Source organism: Aquarana catesbeiana, linkage group LG09 (genome assembly GCF_042186555.1).
Source record: "Aquarana catesbeiana isolate 2022-GZ linkage group LG09, ASM4218655v1, whole genome shotgun sequence".
Lineage (NCBI taxonomy): Eukaryota > Metazoa > Chordata > Amphibia > Anura > Ranidae > Aquarana > Aquarana catesbeiana.
The window spans coordinates 231,385,975-231,409,584 of record NC_133332.1 but is presented as its reverse complement, the minus strand read 5'-3'; the positions used below and the strand labels follow the sequence as shown (position 1 = coordinate 231,409,584).

Sequence of the window (23,610 nt, the reverse complement as noted above, 5' to 3'; positions counted from 1 at the left end):
CCTGGAGAGAAAATAGTCTAATAACATTCACTTTTGCCCCCGTTTGCCCAAAATCATTAGCTCCACTGCTGTTGATCAAAGCCAAAAAAGTATGACTGCCCTCACTTATCATTAAAAACAACATATAGAAACACATTTTACAAAAGCTACATTGATTACATTGTGTACATCAAGCTAACCTCTTTTACATGTACAATATATATAAAAAAACGTATTTCCTGACGCCAGCATAGCAGCATACTAGTGATAGAGCTCCGCCTCTTGACCACCCCATTCTTCTTTTTTCCTCATACCTCCACGCACCAGTGAAGAGTAAGCAGTTCTATGTCCCCACCTCTGCCTCAGAGCAGTATCTGCCTGGGTTCAAGCCTCTCCCAGTGCAAAGTCACATTGCTCGGGCTGCTAAAGGCGCTGAGGAGCCCAGGTACCCCTTCAGTGGATCTTGATGGGGCCCTGCATGTTTCCTCTTTAGGAACCAAATCTGCCATCATGTAAGTGTCTGCGGGCTGAGGCTAATGCCGCATACACACGATCGGAAATTCGGCCAGCAAAAGACCTTTGAGAGCTTTTGGTCGGAAAATGCGACCGTGTGTATGCTCCATTGGACTTTTGCTGGCCAGCCAGCAAAAGATTGAGAACATGTTCTCAATTTTTTGGTCGGAAAAAGTTCCTATCCGAAAATGCGATCGTCTGTATCAATTCCGACGTGCAAAATTCCTACGCATGCTTGGAAACAAGTCGACGCATGCTCGGAAGCATTGAACTTCATTTTCTCGGCTCGCCATAGCGTTGTACGTCACCGCGTTCTTGACGGTCGTAAGTTCAGCAAACTTTTGTGTGACCATGTGTATGCAAGCCAAGCTTGAGCAGAATCCCGCCGAAAAGCCATCATATCTTTTTCCGACCAAAATCCCGATCATGTGTACGCGGCATTAGGGGTGCCAGCTATTTCTTCTTTCTTCTCTCTTTTTTTTTTGGTCCCTTATACCATACAGGGCTGCCTTTCCCCTTTTCTCTTGTCTGTCTCCCCATATCCTGTTATGTGTTCCTTCTTACCTTGATCTATCTGTCAGGTGTGTGCTTCCCATGTCTCTCAATTTTCCCTCTTGCTTGCCCATTTGGGGGTCTAAGTCGCGCTGCCTGTGGCATCCCCGGCCTCCTTATAGGCTGAGATCGGCCACTAGGTGCTGTTTTTCTGGGCTGGGGCCGCTCTGGATGATGTCAGCAGACCGCGCCGGGTGGCACATGCACGCTGGCCGTTAGGGATGCTGACCGCCATCTTGCTTGTGGGCAAAAGTTGCCCTATTACCAGCAGAGCAGGCTGGAGTCCTGGGGGAGACCTCTCGCTCAGACAATTCGGGGTGGTGGGGGTGGTGGTGGTGGTGGTGGTGGGGGGGGGGGCTGTCTGCCTTTGATGCCTGGTGGAACAAGGCCTCCTTTACCTGGATCTGGATCATCTTTCCTCTGATTCCTGGGACAGCCTTACCTTTTTGTCACAAAAAAAGTGTGTATGTATGTGATTATATAATATATATGGGTATATATAAATTTATTATTATTATTATTTATTATTTATTATTTATTTTTCCATTCTGGCTATCCTCATTGCAGCTGGTGGTCCTATTTGTCCTCAAGCCATGAGTCAGTCTCCGCTTATGCAAAAAAGACCCTCAAACCCAAAGGTCGGGACCACTGTATTAGTAAGTTTGAGAGTGCCTCCTTATGCAGGGCCAGAGTGGCCTACTGGGATACTGGGAAATTTCCTGGTAAGCCGCCTACCCTGGGGTCACTTTGAGCTTCAGCTGCAGCGGTGCCCAGGGCCGATCCAGCAGCGTCCTCTCCCTCCGTTTGTGTAATCAGAAACAGCGGGTGTCTCCCGCTGTGTCATGCAGCTTCAGTCTTAACTGTTCGGCGGCCGTCCACTGTAACAAAGCCCCACCTCCTCATCCATGATAGACGGAACACTGATTCAATTTCAGAGCATTGTATCAGTGTTTAGTATTCCGTCTATCACGGACGAGGAGGCTGGGCTTTGTTACAGTGGACGGCCGCAGAACAGTTAAGACTACAGCTGCAGGACATAGCAGGAGACACCCGCTGTGTGTAATCAAGGTACTGGCGAGGCTGCAGGTGGGCACTGATGAGGATACAGATGGGCACAGTGAGGCTGCATTGTTGGCACAGTGAGGCTGCAGATGGGTACAGTGAGGCTTAATTGTTGGCACAATGAGGCTGCAGATGGGTGGGGCTTTGTTACAGTGGCCGGCTGCCGAACAGTTAAGACTATAGCTGCATGACATAACGGGAGACACCCGCTGTGTGTAATCAAGGTACTGGCAAAGCTGCAGATGGGCACTGATGAGGATACAGATGGGCACAGTGAGGCTGCATTGTTGGCACAGTGAGGTTGCGGATGGGTACAGTGAGGCTGAATTGTTGGCACATTGAGGCTGCAGATGGGCACAGTGAGGCTGCAGATGGGCACTGATGAGGATACAGATGGGCACAGTCAGGCTGCATTGTTGGCACAGTGAGGCTGCAGATGGGCACAGTGAGTCTGCATTGTTGACACTAATGAGGCTGTAGATGGGCACAGTGAAGCTGCATTGATGGGCACAGTGAGGCTGCATTGATGGGCACTGACAAGGCTGCATTGTTGGCACAGTGAGGCTGCAGATGGGCACAGTGAGGCTGCAGTGTTGGCACTGATGAAGCTGCAAATGGGCACAGTGAGGCTGCATTGTTGGCACTGATGAGGCTGCAGATGGGCACAGTGAGGCTGCATTGATGGCTCAGTGAGGCTGCATTGATGGGCACAGTGAGGTTGCATTGATGGGCACTGACAAGGCTGCAGATGGGCACAGTGAGGCTGCAGATTGGCACAGTGAGGCTGCATTGTTGGCACTGATGAGGCTGCAGATGGGCACAGTGAGGCTGTATTGATGGCTCAGTGAGGCTGCACTGATGGGTACAGTGAGGCTGCATTGATGGGCACTGACGAGGCTGCAGATGGGCACAGTGAGGCTGCAGACTGGCACAGTGAGGCTGCAGATTGGCACAATGAGGCTGCATTGTTGGCACTGATGAGGCTGCAAATGGGCACAGTGAGGCTGCATTGTTGGCACTGATGAGGCTGCAGATGGGCACAGTGAGGCTGCGTTTTTGGCACCAATAAGGGTGCAGATGGGCACAGTTGGGCTGCATTGTTGGAACTGATGAGGCTGCAGATGGGCACAGTGAGGCTGCATTGATGGGCACTGACGAGGCTGCAGATGGGCACAGTGAGGCTACATTATTGGCACAGTTTGGCTGTATTGATGGGCACAGTGAGGCTGCATTGATGGGCACAGTGAGGCTGCATTGATGGGCACAGTGAGACTGCAGATGGGCACAGTGAGGCTGCATTGATCTCTTGTACCATGTCTGCAATCTATGACCATCTCTTGTATCATGTCTGCAGTCTCTGACCATCTCTTGTATCATGTCTGCAGTCTCTGATCATCTCTTGTATCATGTTTGCAGTCTCTGAGGCAGTCTGGAGAGAAGTGAGAGTACCAGGTTATGGGGGTCACAGGAGGAGTCAGACGTGTGTGACTGTGGAGAGGAGACTATAGGATGAAACCAGAGCCACCAAGCTGAAGCCGTCTGACTGATCCCTGCACGGTGTACCTGAGAGGAGGTCAGTGGCAGCATTGCCAGGACAGAGGGGGGGGGGGTCACTGATGTAAGGGGGGAGTGAATTCAATAATGTAGGAGGCACTGATATAAAGGTTTCCCCCTTATATCAGTAACCCCACCTACTTACCTTAGTGTATTCTTTCTGTGGAAGGTGGTCTACAGAAGAGGTTGCTCCGCTTTTACCACTTTTAACCGGAATTTGCTCATATATATATATATATATATATATATTTATGGGTGGAGCCCTATGTCCGATATGGACATAAATAACATTTGTAGTTAACATAAAACGTACCATCGGAAATAGACCTGGAAGTGTGGACTTACCATATGAAATGGACCTGAAAGTGTGCCTTGGTCTGCTGGTCGGTATGCCAGAATAAGGGGGCATACCCTAGTTTAAGAAATGATTATTCTGTAGAGAGAAATGAATGAAATGAATGAATGAAATGAATGCCTTGAAATGGGGATGGGAGGGTGGGTATCGCGCACAGGAAACCGACAAGCACCACAGGTGAGCGGGCTGCTTAAATACCCCCCGGGCTCCTCCCATAAATTCAGGCCACCATACTGGCCTTCCTACTTGTGGGTGGAGCCCGATGTCCGATATGGACATAGATAACATTTGTAGTTAACATAAAACTTACCATCGGAAATAGACCTGGAAGTGTGGACTTACCATATGAAATGGACCTGAAAGTGTGCCTTGGTCTGCCGGTCGGTATGCCAGAATAAGGGGGCAAAAACATTCAGGTAGGGGTGTGGTTTTATTAGTTTTGGCTTTATTTATTTGAGCAAGTTTGGTGAATGCTTGTGCCGTTTCCATCTAAGGAGTGGGGACGTACCGGGCGAGGTAGGCAGAGTTTCACCTGCTAAGTCTCTTGATGACGTGGTCTGGGACCCATGCCGACATGCTGCCAAGGCTGCCCCAATACTAAAGAGTGACTGGAGTGCTGACTGGGGTCGAGGTGTAGGCAGCGTAGAAGAACCCCAGGTGTTTGATGAACTGGCAGGCACTCGAGGGTTGCCCGAAAAGGTAATAGGGGACTAGAGTTTGAGTGTTCCGGTAGGAGTGACAGTAGGTGGTCGAGTATGGTTACTGGCCACCGGACGTTGTTTACTTTATGGAGATGGATGTCTATCCTGGAGCTTGATTGCTGGGTTTTGGACACTGCAGGGTGGAGGATGAAATGGTGTTGGCAGCGAGCCAACTACACAGAACTTGGCCTGCGGGATTGCTGCGGGTGAACTCGCTGGGCCGCCAGAACCCGTGATAGGCCAAGTAAATGGCTGCTTGTATGACCAAACTGGGGAGAAGGCCCAATAGCGTACTGGTTAATATAGTAGACATGTCCCAGAAGATGGCAGCCTGGAACGAACATGCAGTGGACATTAAACTGGTGTTGCCAAGATAATTAAAAACCAACAGCCAGTACTCCATACTCCTACTACTTGACCTCTCTGCGGCCTTTGATACTGTTGACCACCCGCTCCTTCTCAATAAACTACATTCCCTTGGCCTCCGAGATTCTGCTCTATCCTGGTTCTCTGGCTATTTATCACAGCGCTCCTTCAGTGTCACCTACAACTCTGTCTCCTCCTCTCCATTGCCCCTTTCTGTGGGGGTCCCCCAAGGCTCGGTTCTTGGACCCCTTCTCTTCTCTATCTACACCACCTCCCTTGGTCACCTAATAACTGCCCACGGCTTCCAATACCACTTATACGCTGATGACACCCAAATCTATCTGTCTACTCCTCACCTCACTCCTTCAGTCTCCTCTTGCATTACTAACTTACTAACTGACATATCAGCATGGATGTCGCACCACTTCCTTAAACTAAATCTCTCTAAAACTGAGCTATTAATATTCCCCCCCGCCCGTGCCCCCCTCCATGACTTTTCCATCAAAATCAACAATGCAACCATCAGTCCCTCCCCTCACGCCAGGGTACTAGGTGTAATCCTAGACTCCGACTTGTCATTTCAGCCTCAAATCCAATCATTGTCAAAAGTTTGTAGAATCCACCTCCGTAACATCTCTAAAATTCGCCCTTTTTTAACAAATGAAACCACCAAGCTCCTCATTCACTCCCTTGTTATCTCTCGCCTTGACTATTGCAACTCCCTTCTCATTGGCCTACCGCTCCATAGGCTATCCCCTCTTCAGTCTATCATGAATGCTGCTGCCAGACTTATCCACCTTACCAACCGCTCAGTGTCTGCCAACCCTCTACTTCAATCCCTACACTGGCTCCCAATCACCCAGCGAATTAAATTCAAAATTCTAACCACAACATACAAAGCCATTCACAACTCTGCCCCAAGCTACATCACTAATCTTGTCTCCAAATATCACCCAAATCGTCCTCTCCGCTCTTCTCAAGACCTCCTGCTTTCAAGCTCTCTCATCTCCTCCTCCCATGCTCGTCTCCAGGATTTCTCCAGAGCCTCTCCCATCCTCTGGAACTCGCTACCTCCATCTATCCGGCTAGCCCCTACTCTTGCTACCTTCAGGCAATCCCTGAAAACTCATCTCTTCAGGAAAGCCTATCACGTCTCCAACTAATCTCCTACCACTTCCACCAGCTCATTCCCCACAGTTACAACCTTTTGTACCACCTGCCCCACCCTATTAGATTGTAAGCTCTTCTGAGCAGGGCCCTCTTAATCCTATTGTATTGTATTGTATTATATTATAACTGTATTGTCTCCCTTTTATATTGTAAAGCGCTGCGTAAACTGTTGGCGCTATATAAATCCTGAATAATAATAATAATAATAATAATAATTACACCAGCGTGCGCAGGAAGGACATCACAGAGCGATGCGGACCTGGCTTCATTAAGAGGCTCGCCTCGGACCGGATGTCGGTGGCAAAGCCACGGCCTGTCCTGTCCAGATAAGACCCTGGAGTTAAGCGGTTGCCATGACCGGGTGTAACTTGAAGAGGGAGGAAGTCCGGGTAAACCCGGGGTTTTAGGAGTGTCTCTGGGGGCCATGTACTTGTAAACCGATGATGGCCAAAAATTGCCGCGATGCCTGTGGTGGCTGTGGCATCTGTCGCTACCTGGGGTGACAAGGGCGACGTAGGTGATAAGACCCTAGAGTTTAAGGTATAATCATTGATACACCGATCCACGTAGTACGGGACCTTCCGACATTGATAGGTCCACATTCTTAGGAAAGACTGCAGCTACTTGTTAGTACACACCCGTGTATGGGTGAAGTCTTGGGGAACTAACCTGATACGGGTCAGTTTGTCGAGGGGGAGGCTGGCCTGTGTGGTATTCGTTAATTCGGAGGAGGTTATTGTAGACCTCGGTTCTGGATTATTGAGTTTTTTGAGACTACAAGCTGAAGGACATAATGGCATTACCAGCGAGTCAAGTTGTGTCTACGTAGTACCTGGCTGCCTGTGCCAGTAAAGTGAATTTGTTAGGCCGTAGAAAACCACAGAGGCAAGGTAGATGGCTGCTTGTATGACTAGACTGGGGAATGTCTGAGGTTTTGACATGTCCCTGAAGATGGCAGTTGTGATGGGCAAGCGTTTGCCGTTTAGCTATGGGCTGATGCTTCTGGACGCCACGTAGAAAGGATCCTACTGTATGAGCCGTAAACACGGATGACTCTCTGGGGTCCTGTGAGGGCAAGAAATGCTGGATGTTGGCTAGGTATAGCCTGATGATGTTATGAGGAGCCAGCTGTGTGTGGCAATACGATACCTGGTGCGGGGTGGAACCTGAACTCAACTGACCTAAGTGAGAAATGACACAGAAATTGATGAGTGGCTCGTATGAAATGCCACTGGAGACAAGTGGCCGATTAAGTGCCACTGAAGAATGATGTGTGACTGATTGTGTGCCACTGGAAATGTGTACTGATTGCAAGAAGTCATGCTAAGATGCGAGCCCTGCAATGATTGCAAGAGTTGTGCTTAAATACGTGTTTGCAACAATTGCCAGGGAGTTTGTGTCAATGGAGATGTGTTTGCCGTGACTGCGGGAAGTCCATATTACTGCATGTGCTTGCACGGGCTGCAAGGAGTTATACTTGGATGCGTGTTTGCAACGATTATAAAGTTGTGTTTGGCTGCATGCTTGCCATGATTGCAAGAAATTATGCTTGGGTGTGTCCCTGCAACATTTTGCAAGAAGTTGTGACTGGATGCGTGCTTGCAATGATTGCAAGAAGTTATGCTTGGATGCATGCTTGCAACGTTTGCAAGAAGTTATGCTAAGATGCGTGTCTTGTAATGATTGTAAGATTTGTGCTTGAATGTGTGCTTGCAACGATTGCAAGGGAGTTTCTGTCGGTGGAGATGTGTTTGTAGTGATTGTGAAAAATTCATATTGCTGCATGTGCTTGCAAGACTGCAAGAGTTTAAGCTTGGATGCGTACTCGCAACGACTGCAAGAAGTTATGCTTGAATGCATGCCTGCAACGTTTGCAAGAAGTTTTATGATTGGATGCGTGTTTGAAATGATTGCAAGAAATTGTGCTTGGATGTGTGCTTGCAACGATTGCAAGACGTTCTGTTTGGATGCGTACTTGCAACGATTGCAAGAAGTCATGATGGGATGTGTGCTTGCAACAATAGCAAGAAGTTATGTTTCAATGTGTGCTTGCAATGAAATGCAAGAAGTTGTGTTTGGATGCGTATTTGCGATGATTGCAAAAAGTTATACTTGGATGTGCTGTGACTATGAGGAGGTATAGTAGCGAGGCGAAGGTTTCAACGAATGAATCGGGACCATGACTGAGCTTCGAAGGAAGACGGGGTGTGGCCCCCCCCTTTTTTTTTTTTTTGACTGACCTAGAGGAAATGACAGATGAGAACCGGTGGAGGGTTTGACTACCTGGTTTGAAAGGTAAATTGTAACATGTTTAAGCGACAGGTGCATGGCATTAAATAAATGAGTGAACTGTTTGTGCCATGACAGAGGCACGAATCGGTGTGCCATGACTGCGCCAATGAGGCCGCGCCAACTGGGGCTTGCCAGGATGAATCGATGTTTGACGGATGCCCTGAACTTGAATCGGGGCGCGGCATGCGACAACGAAATAAATTAAATGTTTGCCTTAGAGTGAAATGAATGAAAAACGTTTCGCCATGACAGAGGCACGAATCGGTCGTGCCGCAGCTGCAACTGACAGCGACCCGGACTCTGGAGCATGTACTGAAATGAGGCAAAAGAAACGCTGGTGCATGCCGGAGTACATTGGTGCATCACGGATGCGACTGGATTTGAATTGGAGTGTGGTATGTAACCGTGAAATGTTTGCCCTGGCAAAGGCACGAATTGGTTATGCCGCAACTGATAGCTAACCAAGTTCTGATGCAGGTGTTGGCTGAGGCCCAAATGTTTTATTTATACTACTTTATTTATATATGTATATATATATATATATATATATATATATATATATATATATACATATATGTTTTTTTTTTTTTTTCGACTGCGACAAATGACGAGTCGGACTATGGAGTACGAATGAAATGAGGCCAAGACAACTGGGGCGCGCCGGGACGAATCGGTGCATCTCGGATGCTACTGGATTCGATTCAGGGCGCGGTACGTGACAGTGAGATGAGTGAAATGATGAAATGAATGAAATGATTTGTCATGGTAGAGCACGTGCCATGACAGAGATACGAGTCATGTCGCGATTGCAACTGACAACGACCGGACTCCGGAGCATGTACTGAAATGTGGCCGAAAATACCTGGGGCACGCCGACTGGATGCGACTGGATTCGAATCGAAGCGTGATTCGTGACAGTTGAAATGATTCCCATGACAGAGGCACGAATCGGTGAGCCGCAAACTACGACTGACAACGAACCGGACTCTGGAGCATGTCCAGAAATGAGGCCGGGCCCTGGGGCACGCCGTAACGAATCGGTGCATGGAAGATGCGACTGGATTCGAACCGGAGCGCGGTAAGTGCAGGTGTAACATTTGTTGCCATGACAGAGGCGCGAATCGATCATGCCGCTATAGCGACTGACTGCGAATCGGACTCTGGAGCATGTACTGAAATGTGGCCAATACCTGGGGCACGCCGAGACGAATCGGTGCATTTCCATGCGACTGAATTCGTAACGGAGCGTGATACGTGGCATGATAACCATGACAGAGGTACGAATCGGTGAGTCGAAAGCGACTGATAATGACGTGACTCTGGAGCATGTACTGAAATGAGGCCGTAACTACTGGGGCACACCGGAGCGAATCGGTGCATCTTTAGGTGCGACTGGATTCGAATCGGAGCACGGTATGTGACTGAAATGAGAAATGATTCGAAATGGTTTGAAATGTTAGAAATGTATTTAGAAATGTTCAGAAATGCGAAATGATTGGTATCGAACTGACGTGATTCGATAAGATTTGCGAATTGCGAATCGCTATGGCTGTCTACTGACACATGTTTAACAAATTAGACATGCCTGAAATGAAGCGACGCCTGCGTCGCGATGGTTTCTCAGATAACGCGAAATGGTAACATAACGATAGTACGAGTGATATACATTGCGGTTACGTTCGTGAAATCTGCGAGTGATTCGTAAGTTTGCTATCACGGTTTAGTGACCTGATATCTATAATGCGTGAAAACAAAAGTCCGACGGGACCCTACCTGCGACAGCCAAGCCAGACGCGTGGTACGAACGTACGAATCGGTAAACACGGGCTTCGAAACTCTCGAGCACGGAAATTGCGAATGCGGGAACTTTGCACAATAAGAACTTGCGGACGTTGGTATTCGAATAGTCGGCCTAGTGACGTATATCGCGCACAGGAAACCGACAAGCACCACAGGTGAGCGGGCTGCTTAAATACCCCCCGGGCTCCTCCCATAAATTCAGGCCACCATACTGGCCTTCCTGCATATATATATATATGTGCTTTAAAATGCATGGTTTTCCCTTTTATGAACAAGAAAATAATGACGTTATGCTGTTGGGCTGGTATAAAAATGCTATGGGACTGGTGTGAAATGTTTTCCTAGTTTCGACTAGATGAGCAACCAGGCACCTTGGCATGTGGCACTCAATCACTCAACTCTGGCGAGTGGGCAGCCTGCAGATAATAGTGGCTCCTCTTCATCAGAGCTGCTTGGTTTCAGTTTAGTCAGGCTAGTGCTGTATGTTTTTAGTCCTAGAATATAGTGACAGCAGTTGAAGAGGAATTCCATGAAGCTTATATCATTTGGACCCTAGCCAAAGTGAGTGTGTCAGCAAACTTTATTGCAGAAACGTCAGTGGTCCCATCCAGGTGTCCGACCAGGGCAATGATATAATCAGTCATGGCTAAGGGGGCCCTACGGTTGACTCCATAGGCTGTGTTTGCTGTTTTGTGTTTGCTGCAGAGCAAAAAAAAAAAATGGTGTAGGATACCTTATAACAGAAAAGCTCTGTTTGGTAAGAGATTGGAGACAGCCATATCAAGCAACCTTTCCCACGGCCCATAAGTAAAAGACAATGGATACACCGCGGGTACCCACTAAGCACTTTGGACGAGCGCATGCTCAGGCTCTTGATGTAGAAGCCAGAGTTGGTGCTCTGGACACATGTTGTGCAGATTCTTGGGTGAAAATATCAGGCACTCATGGACCTTTTTGGGAAAGTTCTTATTGCTCCTCTTCCAGACCATTTCTCCACAAAAGCAGGTGGGCTGCTACCATACATACAAACACTTCTGATCCAGGGGGTCATTGTACCGGTTCCATTCGCAAAAAGGGTTTTTTCAGATGGAGTCTATTCAACCAGTGCAGACAGATGGCTAGGTGCGATTACTGGAATTTCAGGATGCCTACCCTCACATCCTAAATTTTTGTCTTCCTAGCCAGAGGTCTGGAACAATTGCTGGCACACCAAATCTTCATTTACACCCTGCAGTGATATGGCTGAGTTATCAACTTAAAAAAAAAAAAGCCAGCTCTCTTCAACCCAACAGTTAGGGTACCCGGGGTGCTCTACTGATTCCTCTGTTTTGCTTCCATCGGGGAAAGAGGTGACAGGAGGATAATTCTGAGGACAGAAGCCTCCGCTTGTTTGGCGCTTCTTAGTGTCACAATCTTTTGGACACAATGTCATCATGCATACCGTTGGTCCATTGGACACCTGCACCAGTTTTCAGTTGGGATTCTTAACTCGATGGAGGAAACAGAATCTAGCACAGTTAATAGTGTCACTCAGTTTGAGTAGGAGTCTGTGGCTGGAAGCAAACAGGGAGACTTTGAACAAGTCACGTTCTGTTAGACTGGGTTGCTGTTACAAATCATGTTGGCAAGACAGTCAGGAGGGCGCACTGCGAGTGACTGTCGGTTCAAGGCAAATGTCTCTTGTGTTTTTTAACCTTTTTGACACTGTTTTGTGAAATGGTAGGGGAACATTTGTACCCCATTACCAATTCACACGGGGGGGAGGCGAGATCTGGGGGTCCCCTTGTTAAAGGGGGCTTCCAGATTCCGATAAGCCCCCCGCCCGCAGATCCCCACAACCACCGGGCAAGGGTTGTGGGGATGAGGCCCTTCTCCCCATCAACATGGGGAGAAGGTGCTTTGGGGGGCTACCCCAAAGACTCTCCCAATGTTGAGGACATGTGGCCTGGTACGGTTCGGTGGGGCGCTCTCTTGTCCCCCCCTCTTTTCCTGCGGCCTGCCAGGTTGCGTGCTCAGATAAGGGTCTGGTATGGATTTTTGGGGGGACCCCACGTCATTTTTTTTTAAATTGTGGCATGGGGTTCCCCTTAAAATCCATACCAGACCTGAAAGGGTCTGGTATGGATTTTGAGGGGGACCCCCACGCCACTTTTTTAAAAATTTTGGCACAGGGTTCCCCTTAATATCCATACCAGACCTGAAGGGCCTGGTATGGAATTTAGGGGGACCCCCACGCATTTTTTTTAAATTTTGGTTCGGGGTTCCCCTGTGGGGGAATCCCATGCCGTTTTTATCAATGAACTTCTATGTGTATTGCCGGACCGACAATTCATTATAGCCCACGCTAGCGATAGTAGTTTTACAGTAGTTAGTAGTGATAGTAGCGATAGTAGTTTTACATGCTTTTTTCCTTTAGAAATGTCATTTTGCTGTCAGACTGTTCTAAACACGGGAAACATGCGCCCCTTTACAGGCATACTATAGACACCCCCCAGGTAGTAGTGATAGTAGCGATAGTAGTTTTACATGACTTTTTTTCCTTTAGAAATGTCATTTTGCTGTCAGACTGTTCTAAACATGGGAAACATGCGCCCCTTTACAGGCATACTATAGACACCCCCCAGGTACGAAATTTAAAGGAATATTACACTTTTATTTTTTCCCTTTAAGCATTATTAAAATCACTGCTCCCAAAAAAACAGCTGTTTTTAAAATTTTTTTTTGCATTGATACATGTCACCTGGGGCAGGAACCAGGTCCCCAAACACTTTTTATGACAATACCATGCATATAAGCCTTTAAAATTAGCACTTTTGATTTCTCCCATAGACTTTTAAAGGGTGTTCCGCGGCTTTCGAATTTGCCGTGAACACCCCAAATTATTTGCTGTTCGGCGAACGGGCGAATAGCTATTGTTCGAGTAAAACATAAAGCCCATCCCTACTACAGAGCAGTATCTATCATGATATCCTTAGCCAGAGGGATGTCCAAGATTCAGACTCTTGGAGCTTCAGAAGAACATAGTGCTTTCTTACCAGAAAGAGTAGAGTTGTTTTCTGTAGGTCACTTTGTACCAAGGGGAGTGACGTCCTACATTTAACAGACATTTGAGCATTACCTAACTTTCCAGAAAATCACACAGGAAAGTCACACGGACATGTTTAGAACCTGGAGGAAGTAACTGTCCACAGTTGTTCCTTTCAGATCATCTAATCAGCCTTTCATCGTTCCAGCTGGAAATTGCCAGGCAAAAGAGGCTATCTGCCTTGACTCTGGCAGGTTTGGCATGAGGAGCGAGGGGCTGCGAGCCTCCGTCAACGGTGACTGCACATTGTATCAGAGTGGTTGCAGCCTCATGGACAGCCCATTCGAGAGCATCTGTGGAATCCATCTGTACAGAGGTATCCTGATTGTCACAGCATACCTGTTTAAGCATTACAGAGTAGACCCGGGTGCCTTGTCAACAGGGGACTTTGAAGGAAGGACTATTCAGTCTTCTAGCCTATCCTAGTTATTGATTGATTTGGCAAGTAGAACCCACCCTGTCAGCTAATTATTTATCACTAGTATGCTGCCATGTTGGCTTCAGGAAAATGGAAAATTGTTTCAAATACTTACCGTAATTTTCCTTTCCTGACGCTAAACCATGGCAGCATATGGTCCCACCCTTGTACGTTTCGGTATGTAGATAATTACAAAGAATGGGATGAGGCCTAACTAGGCCTCTAATTTATGCTATTCACTGGTCCCGAGGGAGTGGTCAAGAGGTGGAGCTCTATCACTAATATGATGCCATGGTTTGGAGTCAGGAAAGGAAAATTACGGTAAGTATTTGATACAATTTTCCGTTATATGATTTGTGATGTCTTCATGTTTTTAGCCACAAGATGGCAGTGCACAGCCAGGCTAATACCTGTCATTGTGAGTTTCTTAAACTACTGTACAGCTATATTGCCTGTAGCAGAAAGCTGGATGTATTTAAAGGGGTTTTAAACCCTCGTGTTTTTTCACCTTAAAGCATCCTATGAGCGCTTCTAGGGGATATCTGATGAGAGGAGGAGCCGCCGAGGGACCCCAGAAGTTGAGGATTGGGGCCACTCTGTGCAAAACGAACTGCACAGTGGAGGTAAATATGACATGTTTGTTATTTTAATATAAAAAATGTAAGCTTTACCCTCTTTAACCTCTTGACGTCCGGGCCATAGCCGAATGACGGCTACAGCGCAGACCTCAATTTCTGTGAGGCCGTCATATGACGGCCTCCCCTTTCCTCGCTCCCTGTGTGTGCTCCCTTGGACACAGCCAATCACAGATCGCTGTAAATGGCCAATCACAGCGGCCATTTACAGCGCGATTGCCGTGGCCAATGAGAGATGATCTCAAATGTAAACATATGAGATCATCTCTGCCGGCTCTCTCTCCTCACATATAGACTGAGTGTGAGGAGAGAGAGAATCTGACAGCGATCTGTGAGTGAAATAACACTAATTACATTGCCAACAGTGCCCAAACAGTGCCCCATCAGTCCAGTGCCCACCTGTGCCAATCGGTGCCCACTTGTGCCCACCTGTGCCAATCTGTGCTCACCTGTGCCAATCTGCCATCGGTAATCAGTGTCCATCTGTGCACATTTTCACAATCAGTGCCCACCTGTGCCACCTCATCAGTGCCCACCTGTGCCAATCAGTGCCCATCTGTGCAATCAATCAGTGCACATCTGTGCCGCCTCATCAGTGCCCATCTGTGCCGCCTCAGCGCCCATATGTGCCGCCCCATCTGTGCCGCCTCATCAGTGCACATCTGTGCCACCTCATCAGTGCACATCTGTTCCACCTCAGTGCCCACCTGTGCCACCTCATCAGTGCCCACCTGTGCCACCTCGTCAGTTCCCACCTGTGCCAATCAGTGCCCATCTGTGCCGCCTCAGTGCACATCTGTGCAATCAATCAGTGCACATCTGTGCCGCCTCATCAGTGCCCATCTGTGCCACCTCATCAGTGCACATCTGTGCCACCTCATCAGTGCAATCTGTGCAATCAATCAGTGCACATATGTTCCGCCTCATCAGTTCCCATCTGTGCCACCTCATCAGTGCACATCTGTGCCGCCTCATCAGTGCATATCTGTTCCGCCTCATCGGTGCACATCTGTTCCACTTCATCAATGCCCCTCTGTGCCACCTCAGTGCCCATCTGTGCTCATCAGTGCCGCCTAATCAGTGCCCATCAGTGCAGGCTTAGCACACACCTGTGTAGTTGCATCACCACCAGCAACCATGTCCAAAAGATGCTTTTCCACCGAGGAGGCATACCAAATACTTTCCCAGGCCGACGAGAGCAACGGGGAGCTCTCTTTTTCGGATTCCCTTTCAAACTCCAATTCTAAGCCAGCCCTCAGTAGTGGAACACTGAGTGACTCAGAGGAGGAAGATATTCTGCCCGCCAAACGAAGGCGTTCTGGTGTGGAGGCAGTGGCATCCACCAGCACCGCAGTACCTCGGCAAGAAAGGCAAAGGACCCATGCCAGCCTTCCCTATGCCCTTCAGAACCCCTTTTGGCTTCCTCCTAATTCAGGAGAAGCAAACATTCCCCCTTTCACTGCCCAGCCAGGAGTCCAGGTGGACACGGAGAATTTTTCCCCAATCAATTTTTTAAATTAAATTTTTACAGGGGACATGCTATCAACAATTGTGGCCCAGTGCAACCTCTATGCACAGCAATTTATTTTAAATAATCCAACATCCTATTATGCCCGTCCCTACGAGTGGAGAGACCTAACGGTAAAGGAGTTGAAGGTTTTTTTAGGCCTCACATTTTGTATGGGACTCACCAAAAAAACACTTTGAATTCCTATTGGTCAATCCACCACATCCACCACATGCCAATCTTCTCCAAGGTAATGCCCAGAACCAGATATCTCATGATAATGAGGTTCCTCCATTTTAATGATAATACCCAGTGCCCTCCCCGAAATGACCCAAATTATGACAGGCTTTTCAAAATTCGTCCACTTCTAAATTATTTTTCTTAAGTATTCCCTCAGCTGTTTACCCCGGACCAACACATATGTGTGGATGCACCCTCCTAATTGCTAAGACTACTTGGGATCAAGCGGGAAAATTGTTTGGGACCTCATATACCCCCTACTGGAGAAAGGCTACCATTTATACATAGACAACTTCTACACATCTCTGCCCCTGTTCCACAACCTTCACCGGAAGAAGACGCCAGCACGTGGCACCATAAAAAAGAACCGGAAGGGCTTTCCTCAAAGTCTTGTCAATAAGAAGTTGAGAAAAGGAGAAACGGCAAGTCTGCGAAACAAGGAGATTTTGGCAGTGAAGTGGAGGGACAAAAGGGATGTCTACATGTTGTCTTCGATCCACAATGATACCTTCATGGAAATCCCCATACAAAAACCAAAATGCATCTATGAATATAATTTGTTCATGGGGGGAGTCGACTTCAATGACCAAATGCTGGAACCATACCTTGCCACAAGACGGACATACCACTGGTATAAAAAAGTCACAATTTATTTTTTTCAATTGGCCATATACAACTCGTATGTCATTTACTGCAACTCCACCCAAAACCCCAAATGCTTCCTTGGCTACCAGGAGGAAGTTTTCACTGCCCTTTTATTCCCGAACGGCCCACCATAAAATATCTGATCAGATGTTCTTAGTCGACACCCCGAGCACCACTTTCCAAATAAAATCCCTCCCAAACAACAGGCCAACGACGTAAAAAAAAATGTAAGGTGTGTACCATGCAGGAGTCAGAAAAGACACATCTTATTATTGTGCCCAATGTCCTTCCTAACCAGGCCTCTGCATAGGTGAATGTTTTTGCCATTACCATACTTCAATAAATTATTAGTGAAGTATGGTAAACATAATCCTCAGTTCCTGCCTTCACACACCTTCACACCCCTTATGCTACTGCCTGCTCTGTAACTGACCCTGGCTTGTTATTCGACCATGCTTCTATCTGCTGATTCTGTACATACCTCTGCCTGATCTGGAACTGACCCTGGACTGTTATTCGACCATGCTTCTGCCTAACGATTCTGTACATAACTCTGCCTGATCTGAAACTGACCTTGGACTGTTTGACCATGTTTTTTGCCTACCTCATGGACTGATCTTATACCCTACTACTGGACTAGCGGGATTCAACACAGGGGTCTCACATATGTGAGGGGCTCCAGAATTGTTTTTCTGGATGAAGAAAACAATTTTTTTTGTTTTCTCATTCCTAGATTAGGGTCTGGAGACTTGGAGGCTTAAAAGAGATTTGGGTGGGAGAAGCCTCTACCCCTGTCCCCATTCTTCCCTGAACGAGCCCCTACTTCTGCCTGCTGCCTGTAGGACTTGCAGCCATTAGGTCTCTGCCTGTTGCACTGACCACACCACATGTTCCTGCCTACTACCAGAACCAATATTGTTGGCACTGCTGACAATATCTCTGCCTGCACTGACCCTGGTTTTTATATCCCTGCCTGCTGCCTGGACAATTGTGTTTGCGTTGCTGACCAAGTCCCTGCCTGCTGCCTGGACCAGTGCTATCCTCCTGCGTACAACTGCGCTACTACAACCACAGGTAATCTTTTGTTTACGCTTTGCTCAGCATAATGTATTTTGGGGTGTAATTCTTGGTATGTGCATGCTATGTGTCCCTGGAACACCTGCCGGTGTTCCTTGCGTGTTTGATCTCTGCATGTGGCCAGGCTGTGTAGAAGTCTCACACATGTGGTATCGCCATACTCAGGAGTAGCAGAATGTATTTTGGGGTGTAATTTTTGCTATCTAAATGCTATGTGTTGGAGATATCTTATAAACGGACAACTTTGTGTAAAAAAAATGCGTTTTCATTTTTTCCCCACATTTTCCAAAAACTTCTGGAAAAAAATGAAGTGTTCAAAAGACTCAGTATGCCTCATAGATTATACATTGGGGTGTTAGCTTTCCAAAATGGGGTAATTTTGTGGGTGTTTCCATTGTCCTGGTGCTCCAGGGCCCTAAAAAATGTAATAGGTGGTTGAGAAACGAGATGTGTAATTTATGCTCCTAGAACACCTGATGGTGCTCCCTGTATGTTGGGCCTCTGTATGTGGCCAGGCAGTGAAAAAGTCCCACACCTGTGGTATCGTAATACTCAGGAGGAGCAGCAGAATGTATTTTGGGGTGTCATTTTTGCTATTTAAATGCTATGTGTTGGAAATATCTTATAAACGGACAACTTTGTGTAAAAAAAAATGCGTCTTCATTTTTTCCACATTTTCCAAAAACTTCTGGAAAAAAAATGAACCGTTCAAAAGACTCATTATGCCTCACAGATTATTCAGGAGGAAAGCAGAATGTATTTTGGGGTGTCATTTGTGGTATGCACATGCCATGTGAGAGAAATAAGCTATTACAATGACAATTTTGTGAAAACAAACTTCAACAAACTACAACTTCAAATAACTCACCATGCCTCTTACTAAATACCTTGAAATGTCTACTTTCCAAAAAGGGGTTATGGGGGGGGGGGGCATTTGTACTTTCCTGGCTTGTTAGGGTCTCAAAAAAATGAGTACATCAGATGTGATACATTTTTTATGATTTGCACCATAGCTTGTAGACTCTAAAACTTTCCCACAGACCAAATAATTTCCACTAATTTTTGGTTATTTTTTACCAAAGATATGTAGCAGTATAAATTGTGGCCAAAATTTATGAAGAAAAATTACTAATTTGCAAAATTTTATCACAAAAAGAAAGACAAAATTTGTGTTTTTTTCAAAATCTTCAGTCTTTTTTCATTTATAGCGCAAAAAATAAAAAACCCAGAGGTGATCAAATACCACCAAAAGAAAGCTCTATTTGTATGAAAAAAAGGACAAAAAAATCATTTGGGTACAGTGTTACATGACTGAATAATTGTCATTCAAAGTGTGAGAGCACCGAAAGCTGAAAATTGGTCTGGACAGGAGGGGAGTTTAAGTGCCCAGTAAGCAAGTGGTTAAAGAAGAATTCCAGGAATGTATGCATTTTTAAACCTGTTCTAGCTTAAAGGTTGGTGTATGTCACCCTGTGCCCTCTTTTATTTAGAATTTACATTTTTACAGAGCACTGCGAATGTAGCTATTGTCAGTACTGGGACAAGGTAATTCAGCACCCAGAGTAAAAAATGCCAAACTGCACCCCCCACTGCCCAATTACATATGCATTCTCTGCACACAAAATATAAACAAACAACTATCACTTTTTTTGAGCCTACTTTAAAGGGGTTATAAACCCTCAAAGTTTTTCACCCTAATGCATTATGCATTAGAATGAAAAAACTTTTGTAGTGCAGCAGGCCCCTAGAGCACCCCTTTTACTTACCTGAACACGATCGTTCCATCGACGGGGACGAGCAAAGCTGCTCTAGACGCTGTCTCGGGTTCTCATTGGATAGAAGAAGGTGTAGCGCTTAAGATAAATTATTAATAAAAAACATCAGAAAAAAACGTTTGATCGATCTGCACAAAGTCAATTTAAGGCGTCTTCATATATAGAAGGAAAGTAAGACCATCACCCAATAGTACTGACCCTTACCATCAGTGTATAGGGTATACACTTTTAAATGTACTAAATCGCGGCACCATCAATCCTTCCTACAAACGCTGTTCCACTTCACTTGCGATTGAAGCTAATCCTCCTCATATAAGACCATTAAGGGTAAGGAAATCACTCCACTCCCAGAAAAGACATTTAATGCAGGTTAAACAAGCATGTAGAAATGTCCAGCGTTTCAAACCAATAAGATGGCCACCACATCACCGCCCACGATCTGCATCACACGTCCCTAGCTCCACCCAACATTTCGTCACGTTTCGTACATTTAAAAGTGTACACCCTATACACTGATGGTAAGGGTCAGTACTATTGGGTGATGGTGATAGTCTTACTTTCCTTCCATATATGAAGATGCCTTAAATGGACTTTGTGCAGATCAATTGAACATTTTATTCTGATGTTTTTTATTAATCATTTATTTAAAGCGCTACATCTTCTTTTTCATTTCTTTTAATTGTACCCAGCAATTTAGTGTTAGCAGCTTTTTATTTTCATTTTATTTGATATTTTTTGTATTTAGCGCAACAAATTATTTTATTATTGTTGTCCTCATTGGATAGAATTATAGCAGCAGGAGCCATTGACTCCAGCTGCTGTCAATCAAATCCAGTGACACGGGAGTCGGGGGGCGGGGTCGAGTCCTGCTGTCTGTGTCAATGGACGCAGGACTTGGGAACACACCTGCACGAGTGCCTCTAGGGAAAGGGGGGGCACTCTCCAAAGAGGAGTATCGGGGATGCTCTGCAAAATCACTGCACAGACGAGGTAAGTATGAAATATTTGTTATTTTAAAAAAAACAAAAAACATACCTTTACAACCCCTTTAAAAAAGAATGTCATTAAAAATGTCAGGGTCTACTTAACCAATAACTGTTGAGACATTAAACATGTTTGTCTGGAGCATTTAGTTACATAATAGAATATTAAGTGCAGGAGAATATAGAGTACTGAATGCAGTAGTATGTAACATACAGTGTAATTGGCATAAATACATACGTTGAGTAAGGCATGGAATCATATAATATGTATGTAATGTACAGATTGTTATCTAATCCTGACCTCTGCAGTCTGTATGTTGTGCTGTAAATAGCACACTCTTGCTGCACTTCCAGCATACAGAGTTCAGAGCTCAGAGTGAGTGCTGGTATTCAGTAAAAAATTCCTACAAAGCAAACTCCCTCTAAGCTATAGTACACTGTCTGCATGGAGTTTGCATGTTCTCCTTGAGCATGTTTGGGTTTCCAGGAAACCAAAGAGAAACCATGTTCCTCTTGACTTCCTTTCTAACTGCAATGCTGCCGCAGATGAGCGCCACATGCAGTGGAGAAAGTAGACTCCACCTGCCTACAAGCCACTGTTCCCTCCTCTACTCACTTCTGCTTTTGAACAGCAGGGGGCCAAACTACTTCTGCAGTGGCGACCAGTGAGCAAACGTGTAAAAACAACGGCAAGTGGTCGCAGGATCAGAACCCGAGGCACTCAGTTGAATAAACGACACCATGACCCCCAAATAAAAACACTCTGTCCAGGGTACATGCCCCTCCTGCCCCACCCTTGTTCCAGACATGGCTTTTGCTGTACTTCCAGCACTCTTGTTATGGAAATGATTAAGAGCTCCAATCGAGCCCAAGGTTATCTGCTGCTGTCTCTAATTGGAAAGTGTGGCTATGCATGCATATAAAAGTAAACACTCTGAGACACGCTCAGCACCGTTACTTTTTACACTTCTAATTTATTCAAGGCGGTGCTAATGTTTTATACACACAAATACGTCATTGCTATGTTAGTCTAATAGGTACATCTCATTGGTTAAGATAGAAAAGAAGATGGAGAATCTTCATAACGAGGTTTGGCTGTCCTTGGTTTTATCTTCAGTTCCGCGTTCTTCTGATGTGTGGGATGTAGGGGGTACCTGCCATTTTGAGAAAAATATAGGAACAGAGCAAACCTGTATACTTATATAATGAGTAAGGTAGAAAAATATGTATGCACATAAGAAAATAGACATTTTCAGATTATTATTATTTTTATCTACATCACATTCCTTCACACTCTGACACTGAACCTCCTCCACAAAAGCTATGAGGTCATTTGCAGACGTCTCTGTCCGCTACTCCTCTCTTCCTGTCCAGTCATGGAGCACTTGACATTTTGTGGACCCATTCAGAAAATGCTAAGTATTCTGTGAATAGATAGTGGAGGGGAGTGATGGGCAGAGGGGTAGTAGAGTCGCATCTGCTATCAGAGCACTGAGAGTATAGCAAAAGCTGTACTCCCGGCGATCTGTAAATATATAAATTGAAAATAAAAGTGATAAGTCCACAAGATAGCATACACTTCCTTGGACTTAACCCATTATAAGCCAGCCTTTAGAAGTGCATACATTCCTGGAGTTCTTCTTCTTAATTTCATAATTACACATTTTCAACTAATTTTCTGTTAAAGAGATAACTGTCCCTAAATTGCTCAGAATTTACTAACTGAGAAATAAAAAAGAGGTAAAGGTTGCAGGAGAGTATCGGAAAAAAACATGCATAACAAAAATGTGAAAAGTAAATGGCAGTTGTCCTTCAATATTATTTATTGGAAAGCTTAAAAGAGCAATCTCTGGAATCATTAATATAGCAGAGGATATTAAAGAGGACCCTTTAATTAGTTTAGTCTGCATAAATACATTCTTAAAATATCACTTTAACCTTTTATCATTAAAGAGCAGTCCTTGAGACCTAGGCAGGTGACTTTGCCTTGGTTAAGGCAACAGTATACTGCAGGCAGGAGAAAATGTTTCCTCATTCAAATCTCTCCCGTGATCAGACTGTAACATTGTAACTTGTAGCAAGTCACAAGGTGAGTGGCTTCAACAGAGGTCGATCTGCATCAGTCATTTGGAAACACAGCCATGAACTGCATCGGCACCAGAAATTACATTACCATGTCATCTCTAAATCATCATTTCAGTTCAAAAAGTAGATGCTGACCCTGGATGATGACGGAATAAAAAAGCAAAAAAAAAGCCATTGTTGGGGTAAATACTGTGGCAATAAATACATGGGGGTGTTGCACGTTACTCAGCATGCATGCACTTAACATGATCAAATACATCTGATGCCAGATCTGCTTCTAATTTCTTTAAGACTGTGGACGAATCTTCATTTCAGAGACCTTGTACGAATAGTTATACCCACGACTGGAATTCCAATTTATGCCGTTAGCATAGCTGGTGTGGTTACCCCTTAGATAAAGTCCATTCAGGTTAGAATTATGACAACCACCATACCACCATCCTCCTCGGTAAGAATTGGCACAATTGCCTGTGATTTTATCATTATCACGATCTTTGGTTGAAAATTGATTGTCTTTATGCTGAGAAAATGAATCACCTGTAAAGGAAAGAAGACAACAACATATTTACCAGTTAAAGTGTATCTAAATCGGGGGTCGGCAACACGTCAATCACAGACTACCATTCAATCGTGGGCAGGTGACGGGTAGATTGTGAACACACACCCCACCATGCTGGCCCTAGAGTTCTTCCCCCCAGAGCAGCACAGGTTTAGGCTCAGCCAATCCTGGGCTGCAGAGGCATTTCCCACCCCTCAGCACATCCCTTGCATACGTCCCTTGCTTATCCCTGTCCTCTGTCCTACTAAAACCTATAT

The 23,610-nt window shown here is 45.7% G+C and overlaps 1 protein-coding gene across 1 annotated transcript in view; it reads right to left on the bottom strand.

Annotated features, from left to right (window-relative positions):
* Window positions 1-21,663: 21,663 nt before the first annotated feature.
* Window positions 21,664-23,610, bottom strand: part of LOC141108366 (ficolin-1-B-like) — a 74,339-nt gene continuing 72,392 nt past the window's right edge. The window contains exon 8 of the mRNA XM_073599925.1: window positions 21,664-23,331. Coding sequence (XP_073456026.1) covers window positions 23,081-23,331 — 251 coding nt within the window. The 3' untranslated portion in view covers window positions 21,664-23,080. The remainder of the gene's footprint in view (window positions 23,332-23,610) is intronic.